The following is a 20,783-nucleotide window of genomic DNA, read 5'->3' on the forward strand; positions in this document are numbered from 1 at the left end:
TCCCAAATATAAATTTTTACATTAAATATGATTTGTTACAATCTTTTTTTTTGCTTGCATGTTGTTTTCTTTGGAGCACAGCCTCATAAATTTGCATGTCAAAACTGAAATAGATCCTCCCCCCACCCCCTTTTCTTCTAACTTCTACAAAATGCTTTGTTCTCTGCTCCACCCCTCCAACTCTAAGCTAATAGTGGCTCCTTCCAAGGTCATTCTTATTATACTCATTAGTATCTAAGCTGAGTGGACTGCCCATTTTGAGATAACCAACATCTCCTAATACCACTACTACATAATCATCCTTAGGTTATGACAACCAGCCCATCATGTTTTCCTCCAAATTGGTACATATACCTGAGACCAAGCACGAGTTAAGAACAGACTGTCTACAAGCTAGACTCAGGTGCTCTGGCCAATTAATACCCAGAGAAAATTGTACACAAGCTGAGGCACTTGTAAATGTTGAACAATTAAAAAGCAAGTGGCCTCAAGGATAAGGACTGACATCGGCAGCAGGAAATTTTCACTGTATGTTGTTGTTGTCTGAAATTACATCATTCCCGAAGACCTGCTGCCATCTCCCCACAAAGGACTTGTATTGGCCTGAAAAAGGCTGGCTCAGGACCAGAAAAATACTTACAGGCTTGGACGAGTGTGCCCTTCACCTGGAAGCAACTGAGCCAAGATCAGAATTTATACTCAGAGGGCTTGCTTACTATCCACCCAAGATCCAGCCCACTGTAGAGTTCATTAAGTTGCACTGGCATACATAGGTTGTGTGTTGGGTTTTGCTGTCACCTTTGAGTAGCTCAAGGACAATGTTTACACAGAAAGCATTAACTCTTTATTGTCGGGGAATGGGCGGGGTTCTCCAACCCTTGGTATTAGCCCCAAGAATACACACATGCATACATATATATATATATGCATACACACACACATATATATATATATATGTATGTATGTATGTATACTGCCTGTGTGACTTGTTCAAGTAATCTGACCTCTCAATACCCCAGGCAACTTTCCAGGACTGTAAGAGAAGCAGGTGATGACCTCTATTGAGAGAAAGGGTTTCCTCACGAGGGAGTTCCCTACACCAATAAAATCCTAGGTCTGGTCCCAAAAAAAAAAAAAAAAAGGGAGCGGGGATGGAGGGGAGAGAGTATCTACTGGCTGCTGAATTCCCTGTACATCCACACTGCTGTCTAGACAAGCACCTGCCCCATTTCTACCTCACCAGAGCTGTTTCTCTGTCTTTGGCATTTATTTGTTGAGAGCTTCCTACCCCTCCTGGGCTGACTTCCCCATAGAATTGTTAAGATATGGGTTCCTACCTTGCTTCTCAGAAAGAATCCTTTGAAGTTAACCATTCAAAAGTCTAGTAGGCATGTCAGACTATGCCTGACTTTCCTCGTTTTAGCCATCACAAAGTCTAAAATGGAGAGGTCAGTTTCTTAAGGTTCTGATCTAGTTTCTATTCCCCAAATTAACATTCCATACAAGCCATTCTTCGTGCCTGTAATACACCCCCTCCTCAACACCTCTTGGAATTCTTTGTTCTTTCAAGGCTCATTTCAGGTACCAGCTCCTACGTGGAGCCTTTCTTCATCCCCTGAATAGTCAGTGTTCTCTCTCTCTCACTAAATTATCTTGTACTTACCTATTTACATGTTGCATATTCCAGGAGACTATAAGCTCTTTTGCTCCTAGCACAAAGATGGAGCTTAATAAATGTTTAATTGAACTTGGCAGCTTATTGCACTTGGAAAGTCATATTGTTGCAAAACCAAGCGAGCATCAGTCTCTACTTGCAGGAACTATGTTTGCAAAGCCTCACCTTCGCTGTTGTTTCTAGGAAATTTTTCAAGTTCCATCAAAAATACAAATGTGTAGCAGGAATTTATAATTAGTAAGACAATGGCATTTATTTCAAAAAAGCAACTGTAAATCATGTGTTAATAATGTAGGATCCAAGATGACCTAGAGCTCCAAATGGAACCTCTCCTTCCCCTCAATGTCCAGGATCCTCTAGGATGCCATCTCTTGGCATCTACCTTGTGACTTCTCATCACTACAGGACTCTGCTGCATAGCGTCAGTGATCAGTTGTAATCTACAGGAGGGGTTCAACAGTGTTGCTTGCAACTTTTAAGTTCACAGAGCAGATGGCAGCAATAAGCATTTGGGGGCAGCTGATGATAAGGATGGCACAGCACCCCAAAGTCCAGGGCCCTGACTATGGAGCTGTCGGAAATGACGGAAAGAAGAGGAAAAGTGAGGATGAAGAATGACTACTCGGTCACTTTCTTGTCTCGGGAAAAGAGGTTCCCCCAGAGACAGGAGAAAACCAGGAAGAGGGTAAGGAATGTTAAAAAATGAAAAGAACAAATTTCCTGTTAGTCCTGTGCGATCTATTATCACTTTGGTTTACTGCGTTTAGAAATAAGAGGGACTTCAGTAATTACCTAGTTTTAGACAAGGAAACTGCAGCAGTGATGCACAAGGGAACAAATGCTGAACCTGGAGGCCAAAGACTTGGGTGTGGCCACCACCCTGGGACCATAGACAAGACTTTCCAGCGGGGGTGGGGGGGGGTGGAGAGGTACAGCCTGAGAGTGATCCCAGGAAGGCCAGAGGGGCCAGCGACTTGCCGGGTAAACTTCAGATGGAGGACATGAACTTGGGTCTTTTGATTCCTTGAAAAGTGAGGCTTTTTGGTTTGATTACTCATTCCAGAAAGGAACTTTTTTCTTCTTCACTGGAAAAGTGCATTAGTGATGAGCTGGGGTCCTGACAGGGGTAGGAACCAGTCTTTCATGATTTTAGCACAGTGTCAGGAGACCTGAGTTTTTGTTTCTGCTTTATGACCTCAGGTAAGTCACTTTAGCCCTCTGGGCCTCGATTTCTGCATCTGCAAAAAAAGGATGAAACCTGATGCTCCCTTAAGGCTCCATTTACACCAGAAGGCATAAGTTTGCACTCAGCATGAAAATAAATCTCTTCAATGACGACTGTACACGGTAAATCATCTTGGACAATCAGGAAGGTGACTTTTCCCGAAGCCACCTTACCACCAAGTGGAGACTGCCAAAGCTCTCTTAAGGTCACGCATGCCTCAGGCTAAAAACAGGAGAAGTAGCCAATGAAAACGACTTTATTTTGGTTGTCCTCACAACAATGACATATGCAGAGCCCAGGTGATCAAGAATGGAATCTGTTCACTTGGAACTTAACAGAATATTTGAATAATGTTACAACATTGGTAATAATGATAAAGATCAGAAAACTGAGAAGAGGACCAGCATTGTTTCTCTTGGCATCCATGTATCACTTCTACAGCTACATTTTCTGTAGCTTAAGAAAATAATTCACTGACTCATATAGAAAATACTAACACGCAGTTCAGCCTCTGGCCTGGAATCTATGGGTTATCGTCAGAACTACAGGTCCCTCTTGGAATGGCTTCCTGGTAGCCTCCCTCGGAAGACCGTTTGTGGGTCTTCTGCAGCCACCACAATGCTCTTCTGTTCTCACGATCTTAGGTTCTTCCACAGCCTACATCATGTCCAGCTACAAAACAAAGAAAAAGCATTTGGAAACCAGCCAAGCCACCATTCCCAGTTCACAGTTGCTTCTGTGAACAAGGGAGTTATTGGAAAGTGAAAGGAATGCCATATAGGAACAGCTTAATGAAAACGGTCACACAATGCACATGCACACACAGTCTACTGAAAACCTTAAGTAACTTCACATCTGTGTGAGACTTTTGTGTTGGAAGTTCTTCGATAGAGAACCTGGAGAAGAGAGCTTCTCATGATAAAAACTGAAATCAAAACATGCAGACTTCAGCAGGCAGCTGCTGCTACAGGTCTAGAAGAAGGGGGTTTTCAGATGGGAGAGCTAGTGACACAACCATCATCCCTTTAGTGCTTTTAGTCATCAACAATGGAGGGTGATCAAGTGTGGAAATCCTCAAACTCCTATGAGTCTTGTTTGTTTGTACTGGGCTAACTGACAACAGTTAAAAATTAGGCTTTTAAAAATGGTTTTTATTTGTAAACCCACACAAATTGCTACGTGTAGATCTCATTTTTGGTTAAGTGTAATTTCAGTAAATGATCCCATTTTGTTATCAAAGGAATAGTCTCCCTGGCTCTCTTTTAGCCCTTCAAATGGGAGGGATTAATCATTGTAAACAACACAACTGAAACCAGAGAACCCAGCACTTGCCATTATGAAATTACCTATCTGATTAAATTTATAATTGACCTGAGTAAATCATGTAGGGGCACTCTATTGTGTAGGAAACTCAAATGTAAAGAAAAAATAAGTCTGACAAGCTGCTTCCCTGGCTGTCTTCACAGCTGAAGCAATTTCAGTCATCCAAGTGCCCAGTCTATGTTTCCAATACTTACTAAATCATCCACATCTCCTCCTTCCTCTGCTACATCCATGACTTCAGCTGGTTTTTCCTTTGGGGCCAGAAACTGTGGATATAAAGTCAATCAAATTATTGAAATGTTTCTCTCTCTCTTTGGCTATACAGAAGAGTTCTGCTTCTCTTCACATACTCAAAAATACCTGCTTTAATAACATTTCCTTTTAAAGCCTCCAGAAGAAGTATAGTATTATCTTGACCTATCTGTTCCTCATGTAACTGAGGATTTTGAAAAAAGGTTATCCAGGATGCAACAGCATGCATTAAGGTAGAGGAGTTTTTTGGGGAAAAGACTCAAAAGTGATTGAAAGGACTTGTTAAGTCAGTCAACAACATATACTGAGGAGCTATAGGTTCAGAGAACCCCTACCTAGGCACTGTATAAACATAATTACTTCTTGCCTTTGAAGGCCTTCTAAGTCTCTTTTTCTCCTCTGACAGTGCCACTCCCCTGGTGCAGGCCCTCCCCTCACATCTAGACTATTATACCTACTGGCAGGTCAGCCTGCCTCAAGTCTCTCCCCACTCCAATCTATCCTCTATTCAACTGTCAAAGCGATCTTCCTAAGCACCAGTCTGACAGTGTCGCCCCCATTCAATCTTTGTTATCTGCAGGATCAAAGCCCTTCTTAACACAACCCCTTCCTACCTTTCCTATTTTCTTACATCTTATCCCCCTCCACTTTGTGATCCAGGGACATGGTTCCTCCTTGTCATTCCCTGTACGTGACATCGATCTGCTGACTTCCGTGTTTTCACTAGCTGTGTCCCATGGCTAGGATGCTCTCCTTCAACATGTCTATCTCCTCACTTCCTTCAAGTGTCCGCTAAGTCCCATCTTCTGCAAGGAATCTTTCCCAGTCCTCCTTAATCTTAGTGCCTTTTCCCTCTATTGATGATCTCCAATTTATCCTATATATAGCTTATTTGTACAGAGCTGACCACACTGTCTTCCTCATTAGAACAAGAGATCCTTGAGAGTATGGATTGTTTTTTGACTCTTTTTGTACTCCCAATGCTTAGCACAGTGCCTGGCAAGCAGCAGCACTCAATAAATGCCTGTGGATTTAATTTGTTTACAAATAAATATACAAAGAATGGGTAATTGGAGCAAATAAGACTTTTACAGAGTGATATATCCAGAATGGTCCATGTGCGTTAGAAGTTTGTGAAGTTGTAGAGTGTTTGGAGATTCTAAAAGTGAATGAAAGAGGGCTAACACCTTTGACTTTTGGGGTGGTAAATATGATCTCATATCCAATCCTCTATCTTCCCTAGGCAATTCTTGTCATGTCTGTTATTTCACTCTCTACTCCTACAAACTAGAGATGATACTCATGACCTCAACACCAGTAAGATTCCGAAGAATATGAGAAAAACACCAAAAACTTGGTTTGAACTTTTCTGATGAGAACGTAAGAATAATCCTCAAGCCTCTGATGGATTGTCATACAAGGTAGACATCACATATTCTTCATCTTCATTTAAGACAGGACAAGGTGGGAGAGGTAAGAAGAAAGGAAGAAACCTGTGGCACAATGGGAGAAGTACTGGTTTTGAAGTCAGAGGACCCAAGTTCAAATTCTGCCTCTGATAGTTACCACCTTTGTAACCCTGGACAAGTTACAACCTCCTTGGGACTTAGTTTCCTTATCTGTAAAATGAGGGGACTGGACTAGATGACCTTTTCAGTCCCTCCTAGCTTTGAATCTATGATTCTATGATCCTTCAAGACATGAAAAATAAGAATGAGTTATCATGGGAAATGGCAATTTCCTTGTCTGGGGGTTTTCAATTTCAGGTGCGCTGGGAAAGTGGTTGCAATTACTAGGATGCACAAGATAATCTCCTGAACAAGGGATAACTTGGGGGTTGTGAACTTGGTTTCTAAAAACACTGTGATAACTGTATTATTCTAAGAAGGGATCCACAGACATTACCAGAGTGCCTCTGGGACTCCAACAAGGCCAGATAGACAATCCTAAAGAGAATCAAAAGTTCTGGGGCAGACCAGGGCACAGGACTGAAGCTTGGAGATCTACAAACGGAAGGAATTGGTCAGGGTCATGGCAGTGACTAGACCATGTCTGTTCTGTATTCATCCGGTCCCTCTTCTCTAGGCTGCAAGGTAACTGCACTAAGATCTATGTTTCATCATCTATACTGCCACAATCCTTCAAGATGATCTAGTAGGTAACACAGTGAACAGTCAATTCTAAATAATTTAAGAGGGTGGAAAAGTACTGGTATCCTCAGCTGTTGCTTTTTTTTCCCATCCAAAAGGAGAGGGGCAGAGGGAGAAAGCCCCACTCTCCTTGTGACTCATTCTCCCAATGACAATGTACACAGAAAATTAATTTAGTGAGACTGCCTCCTCCATCCAGCGATGTTCTCATACAGTTGCTTCCACATAAAGTGGAGAAGGGGAAAAAAAGATTTCATGTCAGTCCTAGCTTTCTTGTTCAGCTGCAGATGTCCATCTCTCTCCATCTTTCAAAAGTTTTCTGGGCTTTATGTAAGTTGAGAACAGAATAAAATTGTTTGCACTGCCTTCTAGCATCAAAATATGGTATCAACTGCTCGTGTGGTTCTTTGTTGTCTGTTTTTATAAGACAGTAGGGCTTCCAATCTTGTTTTGCTTTGGCACTTAAACTGGATACAACTGAAGCTTTACAACTCTAAGGTATAAAAAAATAAACCTAAAGAAAGTAGCAAATATCTGGAGTTTTTTATCACTCTGGCAAAACAAAACGCAAAAACAAGCCTGTATGCTGCTCTATGCTCCAGCATCTCCCAAGCTTCTTGACTGTACCGTTCTCCTACACTCCCTCCATCCCCCCACTCTACTCCTTCTACACCTCTCTCCCCCTTTGCTTTCTGGGATGCCAGAGAGTAAAGAAGGCAGCATGGCACCCAAGGAGTTGGTGATTATCTGATATACTGTCAAGATGCTGTTGCTGGGGGAAAGTGGAGGAGGAGGAATTATCAGCTTTGTCAATGCTGCCATTGTACTCACAGGAGATACTGGTCCTGGAGCGAGTCTTTCTGTCTGTCTGTTACTGACTCCCCTCTGAAGCTACCGAGAGTAATTTGGGTCTTGACCTGAGACTGGGAACCAGTGGTATTAGGGGAAGTCAAAGAAATATTGGGTAGCTATTATATTCTTAATCCCATTTAAAACTGTGATTAGAATTTCCCAAAGGTCCCAACCAGGTGAATGAAATAAGAGGGCCAAACATTCATCTGCATGTAGTTTATATATCTGACTGTGTAATTTGCTCTGTAATTTCCAAATTAGAATTTTTATTTACTCTCTTTAAGCTCATCACTTTTAAGGCCACATTTTTTCTGTTCTTTCTCTCCCACTCACTACCATTAACTTACATCAGAAACGTTCAGTTAAAAGGGAGACGAGACACAACACAGCCAGGGAGAAGGGGAAAAAACCCACTACCAAAAACCTCTGCTGGCCACAAACGTATGACCTATGCACCAGTTCAGTTCAGACATTTGGCTTCAGAATTATCTTCCTAACCAAATCATAAGTTTCACATGGGTAGGTTTTGAATCTAAGAGTTCTCTTGTAACTTCCTTATCCCTTAGGTGCTAGGCACACAGTAAGGACTTTAAAAATACTGATTAATCCAAAAATTTTGTGGGTTTTACGATACTGCTAACCTTTTGCTGTTCCATTTCCAGTCCCTTTCCAACTACCAAAGCAAGCTTCAAAATGAAATTAAAGAATAGATCTTAAGACAAGCTTGCTTGCTCAGGATGACCATTGTATATAAAATTAAATATGAGTAATGCATCTTGGAGCCTGGGCTAATTTTCCAGGGAGAAGCACACAGCAGCAAACAGAAAGTTTCATTTCCATCAAGCACTGAACATCTGCAATTGATTTTCCTGACAAGATCCACTTTGCATTTCTGCGTAAGCAAATTATGCCTAAAAGCTAAGCTGCCATCCATTATCCTTCCCAAAGCCTCTGGCAAAGCTGCTATCTTCAACGTATCATTCCCCATCCTCCAAGCTCTTAACTGCAAGGAATTTCCAGTCTGCACAGTGATGGGGAGGATACAGTTCTAGCAGAAAATACAGTGATAGGCCTGTTTTCTCAATAAAAGGAATAGATAATCTGATCACAGAACAACAAAGTAAAAGTCAACTCTCAACTCTGCTCATTCTCTCTCTGCAATACATTTGGAAAGTGAAGGATGTGCAGAAGACCTACTCCTATTTTTAGAGCTCACCCCTCACTGGCTCCACTCCCTTTCCCCCAATCACTGTCTTGTCATCAAAAAAGGATTCTATTTCCTCCTCTGAAGATCTTTAAGAAAAGAGTAGATGGCTATCTTTCCAACATGGCTGGAATGCAGTCTTATCCAAAGGCAGAAAATCTAAGATACCATCCAGTTCTAAGAGTCTCTAAAATTGGGAAACAGATGAGCTAACCTTGGTTTGCTCCTCAGACAGCTGCTACTGGAAGCATGAATCTCCATTAGGAAGTTCTTATGGGGTAATATACAGATGTATGAAAGCCTTCTGGACACTGTGTGTTTGCATGCATTCTGCTTATGCTCAGCACTGGACAGGGTTTTATTCATGTCCTTTGTAGGTCATCACCTCACCAGAGAGAGTGAATGTGGTAGGGAAGCTGACGATTCATCTGTGTTCTGAAGATCTCCGAGTCTCCTGGGAGCAGGACAAGGGCCTCCACAGAGAAGAGAATCAGCAACGGCAGACAAGCCACACACAATGTGTGGACCATGTCAGTGCCCAGGCCAGACTCCACTTGCTCAGGGCTACTGCATCTAGGGAGTGGAGGTGAGGTTGCCACATGTGCCATGGCAGCCAATGGCCAGGGGCCTGCTGCCTTCTCAGGCCCCCAATGTCCATCTTAATATCAAAGCTGCTGCCCCTACAGGTGCTTAGATGTATACAAGAGAAAAACAATATAGAACTGGCCAAGCACCCAAGACATCAACAAAAGCAGTAGCATCCGTGGTTGCTGCTAAATACTGCTAAGTATTTTTTCTGGTCTGGACTTTTTACCACTGTAACTCTAGTAAGAAGTGAGCAAGGGAGAGAACCACCATGAGTTCCTCTCCAGTCAGGGCTATTTTCAAGCTCCTATTTCAGGGGCTAATATTGGAAGTGAATATTGGGAGTCACAGTCTAGAGGTGGCTCTCTGTTCTGTGGTCACTTCCTTCCCCTCTCTGCTGCCCCAGATGGGTTTCTACTATCTTTCCCCTGCCTGATCTCTACATCCCTATTCACTTCCCCCTAAGCTCCCCAGCTTTTAATCCTTTCTTGCAACTGAATTCTCTTTGCTTATTTATTTCTTATTCAAAAGATAACAAGGTTTAGAGCTGGAGAGGACCTGAGAGATCACCCAGTCTGACACGTTCATTTTACAGGTGAGAAAACTGAGGCTCAGAGAGGTCAAACGACTTGATGGGTGTGTAAAAATGCCCATGGTCACTCACTACTAGAAGAGAGCAGATGACGCAGGAAAAGTTAAGTGACACCTTCAGCAAATAATCATGTGGTCACAGGCCACGTTCGTGATTCCCCGTTTTGGCTGGGGTGGCCTCTGCAGCACCTCCTGAATATGCTCCCCTTCTCTGCACTCCTGATGCAGGCCCTCATCACCTCAGGCCTAGATCACTGTGACAGCTGCTGGGGGGGTCTGCTGGCCTTGGTCTCTCCCCTTCCAATACAACCTCCCCTCAGCCACCAAAGTGATTTTCCTAGAGTACAGATCTGACCATGCCCATCCTACCCCCTCCCCCACATAAACTCCAGTGGCTCCGTACCACCCCCAGGATAAAATACAAACTCCTGTCTGCATTGGAAGCCCTTCACAACCCCACCCCTCCTACCTTCCAGTCTTCTTTGACCTTACTACTCGACAGTTTCTCTAGCTGCCCCCACGCCTGGAATGTTCCCTCCTCCGCTCCCACTGATGACCACTGTGGCTTCCTTTAAGTCCCAACCAAAATCCCACCTTCTACAGGAAACTTCCTCTCCAGTCTCTCTTAATTCCAGTACTTGTTCTCTAATAATTATTTGTTCTGTATAGAGCTTGCTTTGCATCTATTTGTCTGCATGTTGTCTCCCCCGAAAGAGGGCTCCTCCCAGGCAGGGACTGTCTTTTGTCTTTTTCTGCATCCTCAGTAAAGTCTCTGTGGGAGCTTTGGGAACTCGCCCCCTGATCATTCCCTCTCTCTCCTTCAGCACCTTCCTCTTTAATGGAGCCTTGGCCTGCTGCTCATCTCAGTATCTTCCCTCACCAAACCCAGGCTTGTCCCAAATCTCTGCCCAGGGTCCCATCCTAGGCCTCCTCCTACTTATCCAGGTTTGCAAGCTTAAGAGTTTTCCTTCTCTCTTTATTCAGGAAGCTAAAGTGGCACAGTGCGTAAGAGGACTGGACCTGGAGTCAGGAAGGCCTGAGTTCAAATCTTGCCACAGGCACTTACATGTGTGACCCTGGGCAAGTCACTGAATCTCTCTCAAATGGAAAATGGAGATAAGTAACAGCACCAACTTCACAGGTTATTGTGAAGATAGAATGGGATAACACACCCAAAACCAAAGCTACATAAATGCTGGCTACTATCACTACTCTCATCTCTGCAATCTGCCCTGCCCCAACCCCATCCAATTAGGTGCCTCTCATCCGTTCTCTTCTCTCCAGTCACACAGAGAATAATCACCTTAAGTCAGGCCCTCATCACCTCCCATGATTCGAATGAATCCACTCCTTCCAAAATCACTGAAGACCTCAGGATGGTCAAACCCAAAGACCTTTTCTCACTCCCCATCCTTCTGGACCTTGGCAGGCTTTGACATTGTCAATCAAGTCCTTCTCCGGGCACTCTCTTCTCTCAAGGTTTTAAGACACTACTCTTATCTGTCTGACTGCTCCTTTAGAGTCTCCTTTCTTTGATCTCGCACTAACCATGGGCTTAGGAACCTCAGGGGGCATCCTGGGACCCTCTTTTCTTCAGCTTCTCTGGTAATCTGCTTTGTGATCCAGTAAGAATCCAGGGATTCAATTGCTATCATCTCTATGCAAATGAGTCTTAGATCTACTGATCCCACCCATGCTCTCTCCTAACTTCTGCCTTTGCATCTCTGGACATCTTAAACTCAATATATCCAAAAAATTAACTCGTGTTTCTCCCAGACTTTTGTCTCTTTCAAACGTCCCTATCATTGTTGGGGGTACTACCATGTTCCCAGTTACTCAGGCTTGCAGCACCACACCCCCATCCAATCGTTTCCAAGTCCTGTGAATTCTATCATCTCCACTATCTTATGTGCATGCTCCCTTTCTCTCCTCTGACAGCAGGAAAGGGAGTAAGCATTTAAATAACACCTACTATGTGCCAGGCACTGTGCTGAGCCCTTTTTACAAATGTTATCCCACTTGATACTTTCAATGACCCTATGAAGCAGGTGCTATTTTTACTATCCCCATTTTTACAGCTGAAGAAACAAAGGCAGACAGAGGTTACATGACTAACTCAAGGTTACACAGCTAGTTCTTCTTGACCCCAGGCCTAGTGCTCTATCCACTGTGTACCCGTCATCTCCTGCCTGGACTACTGCAATAGCCTTCTGGTTGTTCTCCCTGTCTCCAGTCCATCCTCCATGCTGCTATCAAAGTGACCTTCCTAATACAAGGCTGACCATGCTGACTGACTGCCTCTCACCTGGACTACTGTAGCAGCCTCTCCAATGCTCTCCTTGCCTCCAGTCTCTTTTCTCTCCAGCACACAGTCTCTCATCCTGCACATAGCTTGCAAGCTGATATTCCCACAGATCCCACCATGCTCACACCCCTGCTCAAGAAGCTTCAGGGCCCACTGTCTTGAGGACAAAATACAAACGCCTGTTTCTGTTTGACTTTTAAAGCCCTTCACAATGTGGCTCTAATCATCTTTCCAGATTGTTTTCATGTCACTCTACCTCTTCACTACGGCCACACTGGCCCACTTTTTGTTCCTTATACATGAACGCACCTTTTCCATCTCCTCTGCTGGTTGGACAGCTCCCACGGATTCAGTTATCTTTACTCAGAAAACTTCTAAGTTTACATAGCCATACCTCACGTCTCCTTTGTGTGCCTGTCCACAACAGCCACTGTCTAATATTAGACACTCTCTCTGGCCATGCCGTTACCATCTCAAACGCGTGCTATATGAAGCAGTACTCTTCACCTTATGCCCTATGCCTGAATTTGTGCAAAGGCTCCTCTTTCTATCAATGGAACATCTTCCCATTCACTCAGTCGCCCCTGAGCTGTCCCTTGCCCTCACCTTCCACATTCAGTTTCAAAGTCCCCTTAACTTCTACAATATCTCTTGAATAACCACCACCTGTGCGACTAGTGCAATGACCTCCTAACTGTCCTTTTTGCTCACAGCCCTTCTCCTTCCTGATCCATGCTCCACACAGCCACCAAAAAGTGTCCAGGGGATATCACAACTACTGACCACACAGTCATATAGGTAAGTAGTCTATATAAAAATCTTTAGGATTTTCCAGTCTGTACAAAATCCACATGAGAAAGCTTCTATGCACACCTCACAGGCATCTTCAGTATGAGGATATTAATAGGTAACAAGCAAGTTTTTGTGAGTGACATTTTATCACAAACTACATCTTTACCATCTTACAACTGGCTAGAAGATGTAAAGAATAAGAGATCTCATTGTGCTTACTTTTTGTTGATTATGAAAAAAAAATTTGATTCGGTTGAAAAAAACATCACTTTCAAGGTTCTCTTCCAACAAGGTGTCTTCCAGTTACATCAGAATCATTCAAGGTTCCTTCAAAGATGTTCTAACAGAAAAAAATCTTGTTCAATGACCCCCTGATCATGAGCATCAGGCTAGGCAGAAAACATGTAGACGCATGCTTGTCAAAAGGATGGAGGAGATTCATGTTAATAGTCCAATCTGTACGGTGAGGTCTTCTGAATGTTACCATTTGTGAATGACATTTTACTGGTTATAGCAACACCCCACCCACCTATCCCCCAAAAAAACACTTAGAAGCCTCTTAGAAGAGAGCAGTAACTTCACCTGCTGATCCCTGCTTTTTAGTCCCTTTCAGATTATCTTCCTCTATTAAAAAGGAAGCTCATTGAGAGCAGGGACAGTCTTTCTTTCGCTTGATCTGAATTCCCAGCACTTAATACAGTGTCTGGTTATAGAAAGATAAGTAGAAAGATCTAGGGATGTTTAATGGCTAGCATTTATATAGCACTTCAAGGACTACAAAATGCATTGCATATGTTTAACATGTTTGATCCTTTTAACAACTCTGTAAGGTAGGCTTTTTTAAAAAATTATTATCCCCATTTTACAGATGAGGAAATCAAGGCTGAGAGAGGTCAAGTGACTTACCCAAGGCCACAGTATGAGGAAGTGCTTGAAGCATGGATTGAACTCAGGCCTTCCTGACTTTCAGACCAGTGCTCTACCTCCTGCCCTCCTAGTTGCCATATTTAGCTTTTAGAAGACACGATTCAGAAGTGATATGACAGCTGTCATAAAGCAACGACATGGCTACCTTGTGGAAGGATTAATTTCATTTTGGGGGGCCCTATGGGGCAAAACTAGAAGCAAGGGGTGGGATCTACAAAGAATCAGGTTAAAACTGGATGTAAAAGGAGATGGAGTCAATATGGCGGATTAGAGGCAGCAACCCAGCTAAACTCTTCCAACATTCCCTTCCAATAAACTTTAAAATAATATCTCAAATAAAATTCTGGAGTGGCACAGTCAACAAGAAGTTGGGGTGAAACATCTTTCTGGCTGAAGACACTGTAGGAGATAGGCAGGAGCATTCTATGACACTGGGGGTGGGGGTGGAGCCAGAATGTACCTGGCAGTCATATCAGACAGTGGCAGCAGCAGCTTCAAGAGCTCTCAGGCCAGAGGGAGTAATGAGTCAGACAACTGGTCAGAAAGAGATTATGGGGCCCGTTGCTGGCACTGGGTGCAGGACCCTGTTACACTGCCCATATGCACATCCAGGTCATAGTTCCAGGACAAAAGGGGGAGTGCTTGTGTTTGGTCACAAGGGAGCAGGGGCCCTGGTTTCAGTTCCAAGGAGAAAGGAACACTAGTGCTTATGGTTTCAGGGGAGGAGGGGCCTGAGTCACAGTTCCAGGGCCAAGAGAAAAGCTAGTGCTTATGGTGGCAGAGGAGAAAGGTTTCTTTCTGGGTGAAGCCCAGAGCACAGGCCAAGAGCGCAGTGATCACAACTCTTCCCAGATTACACCACTTTGGAGGTACAAAAAACTTACAGACCCCCAGAACTAGCTCTGAAAACAGCAACAAGAAAAACCTGAAACTTAGACAATTCCCACCTCCCCACCACCACCCTGAAGCAGAGCCCAAATTTAACATAAAGTTAAAAGTCAAGAAATAGGCTGGAAAAATGGGCAAATGAATAAAAAGAACTGGACCAGAAAAAGCTACTATGGTGACAGGGAAGACAAGCAAAGCCTCAAAGAAAAAAAAAAGTGAACCGGACACAAGCCCAACAAGAATTCCCAGAAGACCTTTAAAGGAATTTTAAAAATCAAATAAGGAAGGGGAAATAAAATAAGATAAATAAATAAAAAACAGATATGGTAGAGGTAAAGGAAAAATTGGGAAAACAAAAGAGAGTGATCCAAGAAGATTATGAAAACAGAGGTCAACTTCTTGGTAAAAGAGGCACAAAAGTCCACTGAAGGAAAAAGATCATAAAAACAGAACTGGCCAAATGGTAAAAAAATTCACTGAAGAGAACTCCTTAAAAAGAAAATTAGCCAAATGGCAAAAGAAGTATAAAAATTCACTTTAGAAAAGAGCTCCTTTAAAAGCAGAATTGGCCAAATGGAAAAAGAGACAAAAGCTCAATGAAGAAAATCATTCCTACACCACAACTCATTTTGTTCTTGAACAGTCAACAGTTGCTTAGCCACAGAGTCTTGTGTGGTTTGTTAATCATCCAATCATCAGAGGCACTTACCCATCCTTTTGTCCCTCCCCTAACACCATTCCTCATTCCTGTCTGTAAAATGAGGCTTTAGTTCCTTTCCCTATCAGTCTTGATTGCTAGCAGCCTTAGCTGTTAGGAGCTGCTACTGTGTACTAATAGCTAATTTTCTTAGCCTAAATTACCATATCTGCATTAGATACCTATCAAGAGCGTCTGACCCAAGTGTGTTCTGAATACAGACCTTCTGGTCTACTGTACTGCATAAAATTAGGACGCATTACAAATTTTGGTCCTGTGATTTGGTTCTCTGGACAAAGAAACGCTCCATGCAGTGAATTTGTGGTTTTATGGTCACAAAATGTTAGCACTGCTGCCATAAATATTAAAATTTTCAGCATATACAAAGACTTTTTCAGTTTTTTTAAAGAGACCCAGGGACAGATACACTATGTTTAAATATTTACCTCTATTGAGCATAATTGATGAAGGCATAAAAGTTGCATTCACTTTTTCAAAAGATGCTGCAATAAGACTTTGGGAAGCAAATCAAGGCTATGTAATTGAGCTGCACATCAAACTGATGAAATTCTGTTTGTAGTTTTTTAATCCATACATGGGGGTTAAAAATGTGTCTTTTCACTAAATATTTTCATTACATTTTTGTTTTGACCATAAAAAAATCATTCCTTAAGAAAACAGAATTGGGCAACTGGAAGCTAATGACTCCATGAGACGTGAAGAAATAATAAAACAAAGTCAAAAGAATGAAAAAAAATAAAAGAAAATGCGAAATATTTCATTGGAAAAACTGACCTGGAAACTAGATCAAGGACAGATTAATTTAAGAATTAATTGGTTGGTGGTTGTTCTTCACTCTCAAAGAGGACCAGAGTAACATAACTATGTTGGGGTCAAGGTACAGTGTGTCTAATAACTGTGGCCGCTCAGACCAACATGAGCTTGGAAAGCTTTACACATATCAGGCACAAATAGTCCATAAGAATATCTGTCCCCAACTAATTAATGGTCAAAGGATGTGAACAGGCAGTTTTTAGGGGAAGAAATTAAAGCTATCTATAGTCACATGAAGAAATGCTCGAAATCACTGTTGCTCAGAGAAATGCGAATCAAAACAACTCTGAGGTACCACATCATACCTATCAGATTGTCTAACCAGACAAAACAGGAAAATTATAAATGCTGGAGAAGATATGGGAAAATTGGAACACTAATTCATTTTTGGTGGAGTTGTGAATTGAACCAACCATTCTGGAGAGCAATTTGGAACTATGGCCAAAGGGCTATAAAAATGTGCTTCAACCCAGGAATACCACTTCTAGGGATGTATCCCAAAGAGATCATAAAAATTAGAAAAGGACCCACACGTACAAAAATATTTATAGCAGCTCTTTTTGTGGTGGCCAAGAACTGGAAATTGAGGGGATGCATATCAACTGGGGAATGGGTGAACAAGTTGTGGTATATGGATGTAATGGAATACTATTGTGCTACAAGAAAGGATGAGCAGGCAGACTTCAGAAAAACCTGGAAACAATTGTATGTACTGATGCTGAGTGAGGCGAGCAGAACCAGGAGAATATTGTACACAGTAACAGTCACACTGTGTGATGACTGACTTTGATAGACTTAGCTCTTCCCAGCAATGCAAGGATCTAAGACAACTCCAAAAGACTCGATAAAAAATGCCACCCATACCCAGAGAAAGAAATAAGGAGTCTGAATGCAGATCGAAGCATACTATTTGCTTTTTTTGTTTTTTCTTTCTCATGGTTCCTCCTATTCATTCTAATTCTTCTATACCATATGTTTAATAAGAATGTATATGTAGAGCCTATATCAGATTGCATGCCATCTTGGGGAGGGGAGCAGGGAGGGAGGAAGAGAAAATGTAAAATTTATGGAAGTGAATGTTGAAAACTAAAAATAAATATTTTAAAAAAAGAATATCTGAAAGGGGTATAGGGTGTTCAAGGAGAAGTGTAGGGTGTTCAGGGAAGACTAGTATCTCTGGTGTGAGGTCTGCTGAGTCCTTTTTCAAGGCTACTTTCCATCTCTATCTAAATGCTTACATCAATAAAATAGAGAAAGAGAAGGTCAATCAATTGGGTATACAACTAAATAAACTAGAAAAGCAACAAATTAAAAATCCCCATGTCAACACCAAAATGGAAATCCTGAAAATCAAAAGAGATTTAAAAAACTGAAAGTAAAAAAAAGCAAACAAATCACTGAACTAATAAAACTAGGAGATAGTTTTATAAGGAAAAAAACCCCAATAAAACACATGATTAATTTGATTTAAAAAAAGAAAGAAAACCAAATTACCAGTATTAAAAGTGAAAAGAGTAGATAAAAAAGAATTTTGATAAAATATTACAAGAAATTATCAAGGAAATAGAAAATATCTACCAATCACCACCTGAAAGATACCAGGAGGAAAACTTACAGAAATATCATAGCCAAATTTCAAAGCTCCCAGGTCAAGGAGAAAATATTGCAAGCAAGAAGAAAAAAAAATTTAAATGTCATAGAGCTGTAGTACAATAAGGATTTCATCAGACCTAGCTGCTACTACCCTGAAGGACCATTGGTCTTGGAATACTATATTTTATAGAGTAAAAAAGCTGGGCTTATGACTAAGAATAATTTACCCAGCAAAGTATAATCCTGAATGGAAAAAAAGGACATTTAACAAAACCAGCTACTTGTGACAAAATCAGCAGAACTTAATGGAACATTCGACGTATAAGGTTCAGAAGGAATATAAGGTAAACATTAAAGACCAATTATAAGGGATTCAATGAGGTTAAATTGTTTACTCCTATGTGAAAATGTTATCAGTTCTTTTAGGACTGTCATCATTATTTGAGTGGTTTGAAAGAAAAGCTGCGTATGATGGGATGATCAAGACTATTATTATCTGATTCATTTTAGATATTATGTTTCCCTTAGGAAGTTTCCATGTAAAAATTAGATTAAAGCTAACAAATGAGGTTTTTATAAATACTGAAAAAAAATGTACTTTTCTGAATATCAAATGCTAACGAAATCCTAAACAATAACAAATGATAGTAAAAATTTGGCCAAAAGGCTAAATTTATTGACAAGCTGTGATAATAATTAAAAAGAGAAAAAAAAAACCAGAAAGTGTTGTTTTTTTTTTTTAAATGTGATACCTGAGCCTCAGAAAATTAGATGGGAAATAGCAAACTTATGAGAAATATTAAGAAATGAGTCAACATGTCATAGCAGTTACCAGAATATCATTTTGTTTCTCTACACAAAGTATAAAATATTTACTCTTCATTTCTGGAATAGAGTGGAGGGAGTCAGTTCCCCTTTGGATGGTGCATGAATTGGTCTTGGAATACTATTAAAAAAATGCCAAGTTAAATTTAATTTTTTTGTTGTTTATTAAAAATGAACCTCTTCAGAAAATTATTCCCCCTTAAGTCACCATTATTTAAAAGTAAGAATTTCACAACCTGTTCTCTTTAATTGATTTAATTAAAACAAATAATCAGGAAGAATTTAAATTAATTGTGAGGATTACCCTGCAATCTCTCTTTATAGTCATTTTCCTTTAATTGATTATTTGGGAGATGATCAAACTCAACATTTGCTTTGAAAAGAATTTAAATGAGTATTTTGGGTGCATGGCCAAAAATAATTATACTTTCCTAATTTGCCTTTGAAGATAAGCTGAAGCATGCATTTCCTGCAAAATTCTAGAGATTGAGCCTTCAGGAGCTAAAGTCTCATTGAACATTCCTCCCTAGTCCCATTTATTAATTCCCATTCATGGTACCCTCACTAATTTATCTCCTAAAATCAACAGGTGAAGTTTTCAAAGCCAGTAAACTTTTAACAAGGATGAAGTTTCTTGGGAAAAAGGCATTCCTACAGTAACAAAGACATTCTACTTCCATTTTCTCCTTCGCTCATAGAGAATTCTCAGGCACCTGAAGTTATTAAGTGGAGATAAGTCAATCAGAATTATAGATAAATATAGGCAATGTAGCATAGCGGAAAGGGCAATGGCCTGGGACTCAGGAGACTCGAGTTCTAGTCTTGGCTCTCCCTCTGACTGGTTTTGTAACTTTGGGTAATTCATTTAAACTCTCATAGTATTCTTATTACAATGTAATAAATCCCTGAAAGCAAAGATTCTTTCATCAAGTGCAGATAAACCTGAGAAAACTATGGAACAAATAACAAACTAGAACTAGAAGGAGTGTGCTGTTTCACTTAAAATTCCACCTTGTGAGTCTATCCTTCTTGGTCCACTGCACCAGATCCCTTTTCTTTCTCTTCAAAGGTATGCAAAGGTTGTGACATTTTCTTAAAATTCAACAGATATCAGACAATTTAAGTGAGAGTTAAGGATACAGAGTCTCATAGATATGCAGCTTGAAACTCCTTCCTCTAGCACTTCTGTTTAATTAACAGTCTTCCTGATCTTATCTGAGCAGCTCTAAACAAAAACAGATCGATAGATCTGCATTGCATTTCAGAGGCAAGAGATGCTTCTCCAGACAGACAGTGGTTTTAAGATAGTAAACGACAAACCCAAGAACACACCACACGTGAATGAAGAGACATCTTGGTTGCCATCTTTTTTTTTAGGATGTGGTACATAGCTTGTCTTGCTTCTAAAATTCCCCAAAGTGCCCAGTAAAGGAGTTTGCCCACAGGGGCTGGAATAACTGAATGACTGATCCTCAGGACATCCCTCACAGGTATCCCTCTGCAGATCTTGCGGAGTTCTACCTCATTTGTAAGCTCCACAAAAACAGATATCACCTCTGTTCTTTAAATGTATACTGCCTAGACCGTAAGGTTTGGTTGATAAATCGGCTGGTTTTGTTTAAATGCTTTTATTATCTTTCTTTTTTCTTTTAAAAAATTCTTGTTATAAGCAAGATTTATTTAAAAATGAAAGCAATATAAAAACAAAAGATAACAGTACAATGTTTTAAAAGTACAACAAGTATACTACACTGCTTGGCAAACTGCGGTCATTCAATTTTGTCTTACTAACTATTCTTTACCCAGGAACAGTGTTTGCCAAATGCCTGTGTTAATTAGTTATATAAGCTTCTACGAAGGTGAGGCACAACAGTTCTGTAAATAGCCACTCAAAAGGATTAGTCACAATTGATGGGGAGGGGAAAGAGTACTCAAAAACAGTGATGCCAGTGACGTAACTTCCTATGTGGCACTGGGGGAGAGGGCAGGTGATCAGAAAACAAGTTTCACTATTAGTGAGACTTTTTGTGGCTTATTTGCAAGAAGAGGTTAAATGGTTTCCATG

At 41.1% G+C, this 20,783-nt stretch overlaps 1 protein-coding gene across 1 annotated transcript in view; it reads right to left on the bottom strand.

The window, feature by feature from the left end:
- Nucleotides 1-3,138: 3,138 nt before the first annotated feature.
- The window catches only part of XRCC5 (X-ray repair cross complementing 5), a 114,598-nt gene continuing 96,953 nt past the window's right edge, over nt 3,139-20,783 (bottom strand). The window contains exons 20-21 of the mRNA XM_036756969.1: nt 4,418-4,489; nt 3,139-3,572 (exon numbers count right to left, since the gene is read on the bottom strand). Of these exons, the coding sequence (XP_036612864.1) occupies nt 3,558-3,572; nt 4,418-4,489 (87 nt within the window). The 3' untranslated portion in view covers nt 3,139-3,557. The remainder of the gene's footprint in view (nt 3,573-4,417; nt 4,490-20,783) is intronic.

The sequence above is a fragment of the Trichosurus vulpecula genome, chromosome 4 (genome assembly GCF_011100635.1).
Source record: "Trichosurus vulpecula isolate mTriVul1 chromosome 4, mTriVul1.pri, whole genome shotgun sequence".
Classification (NCBI taxonomy): domain Eukaryota; kingdom Metazoa; phylum Chordata; class Mammalia; order Diprotodontia; family Phalangeridae; genus Trichosurus; species Trichosurus vulpecula.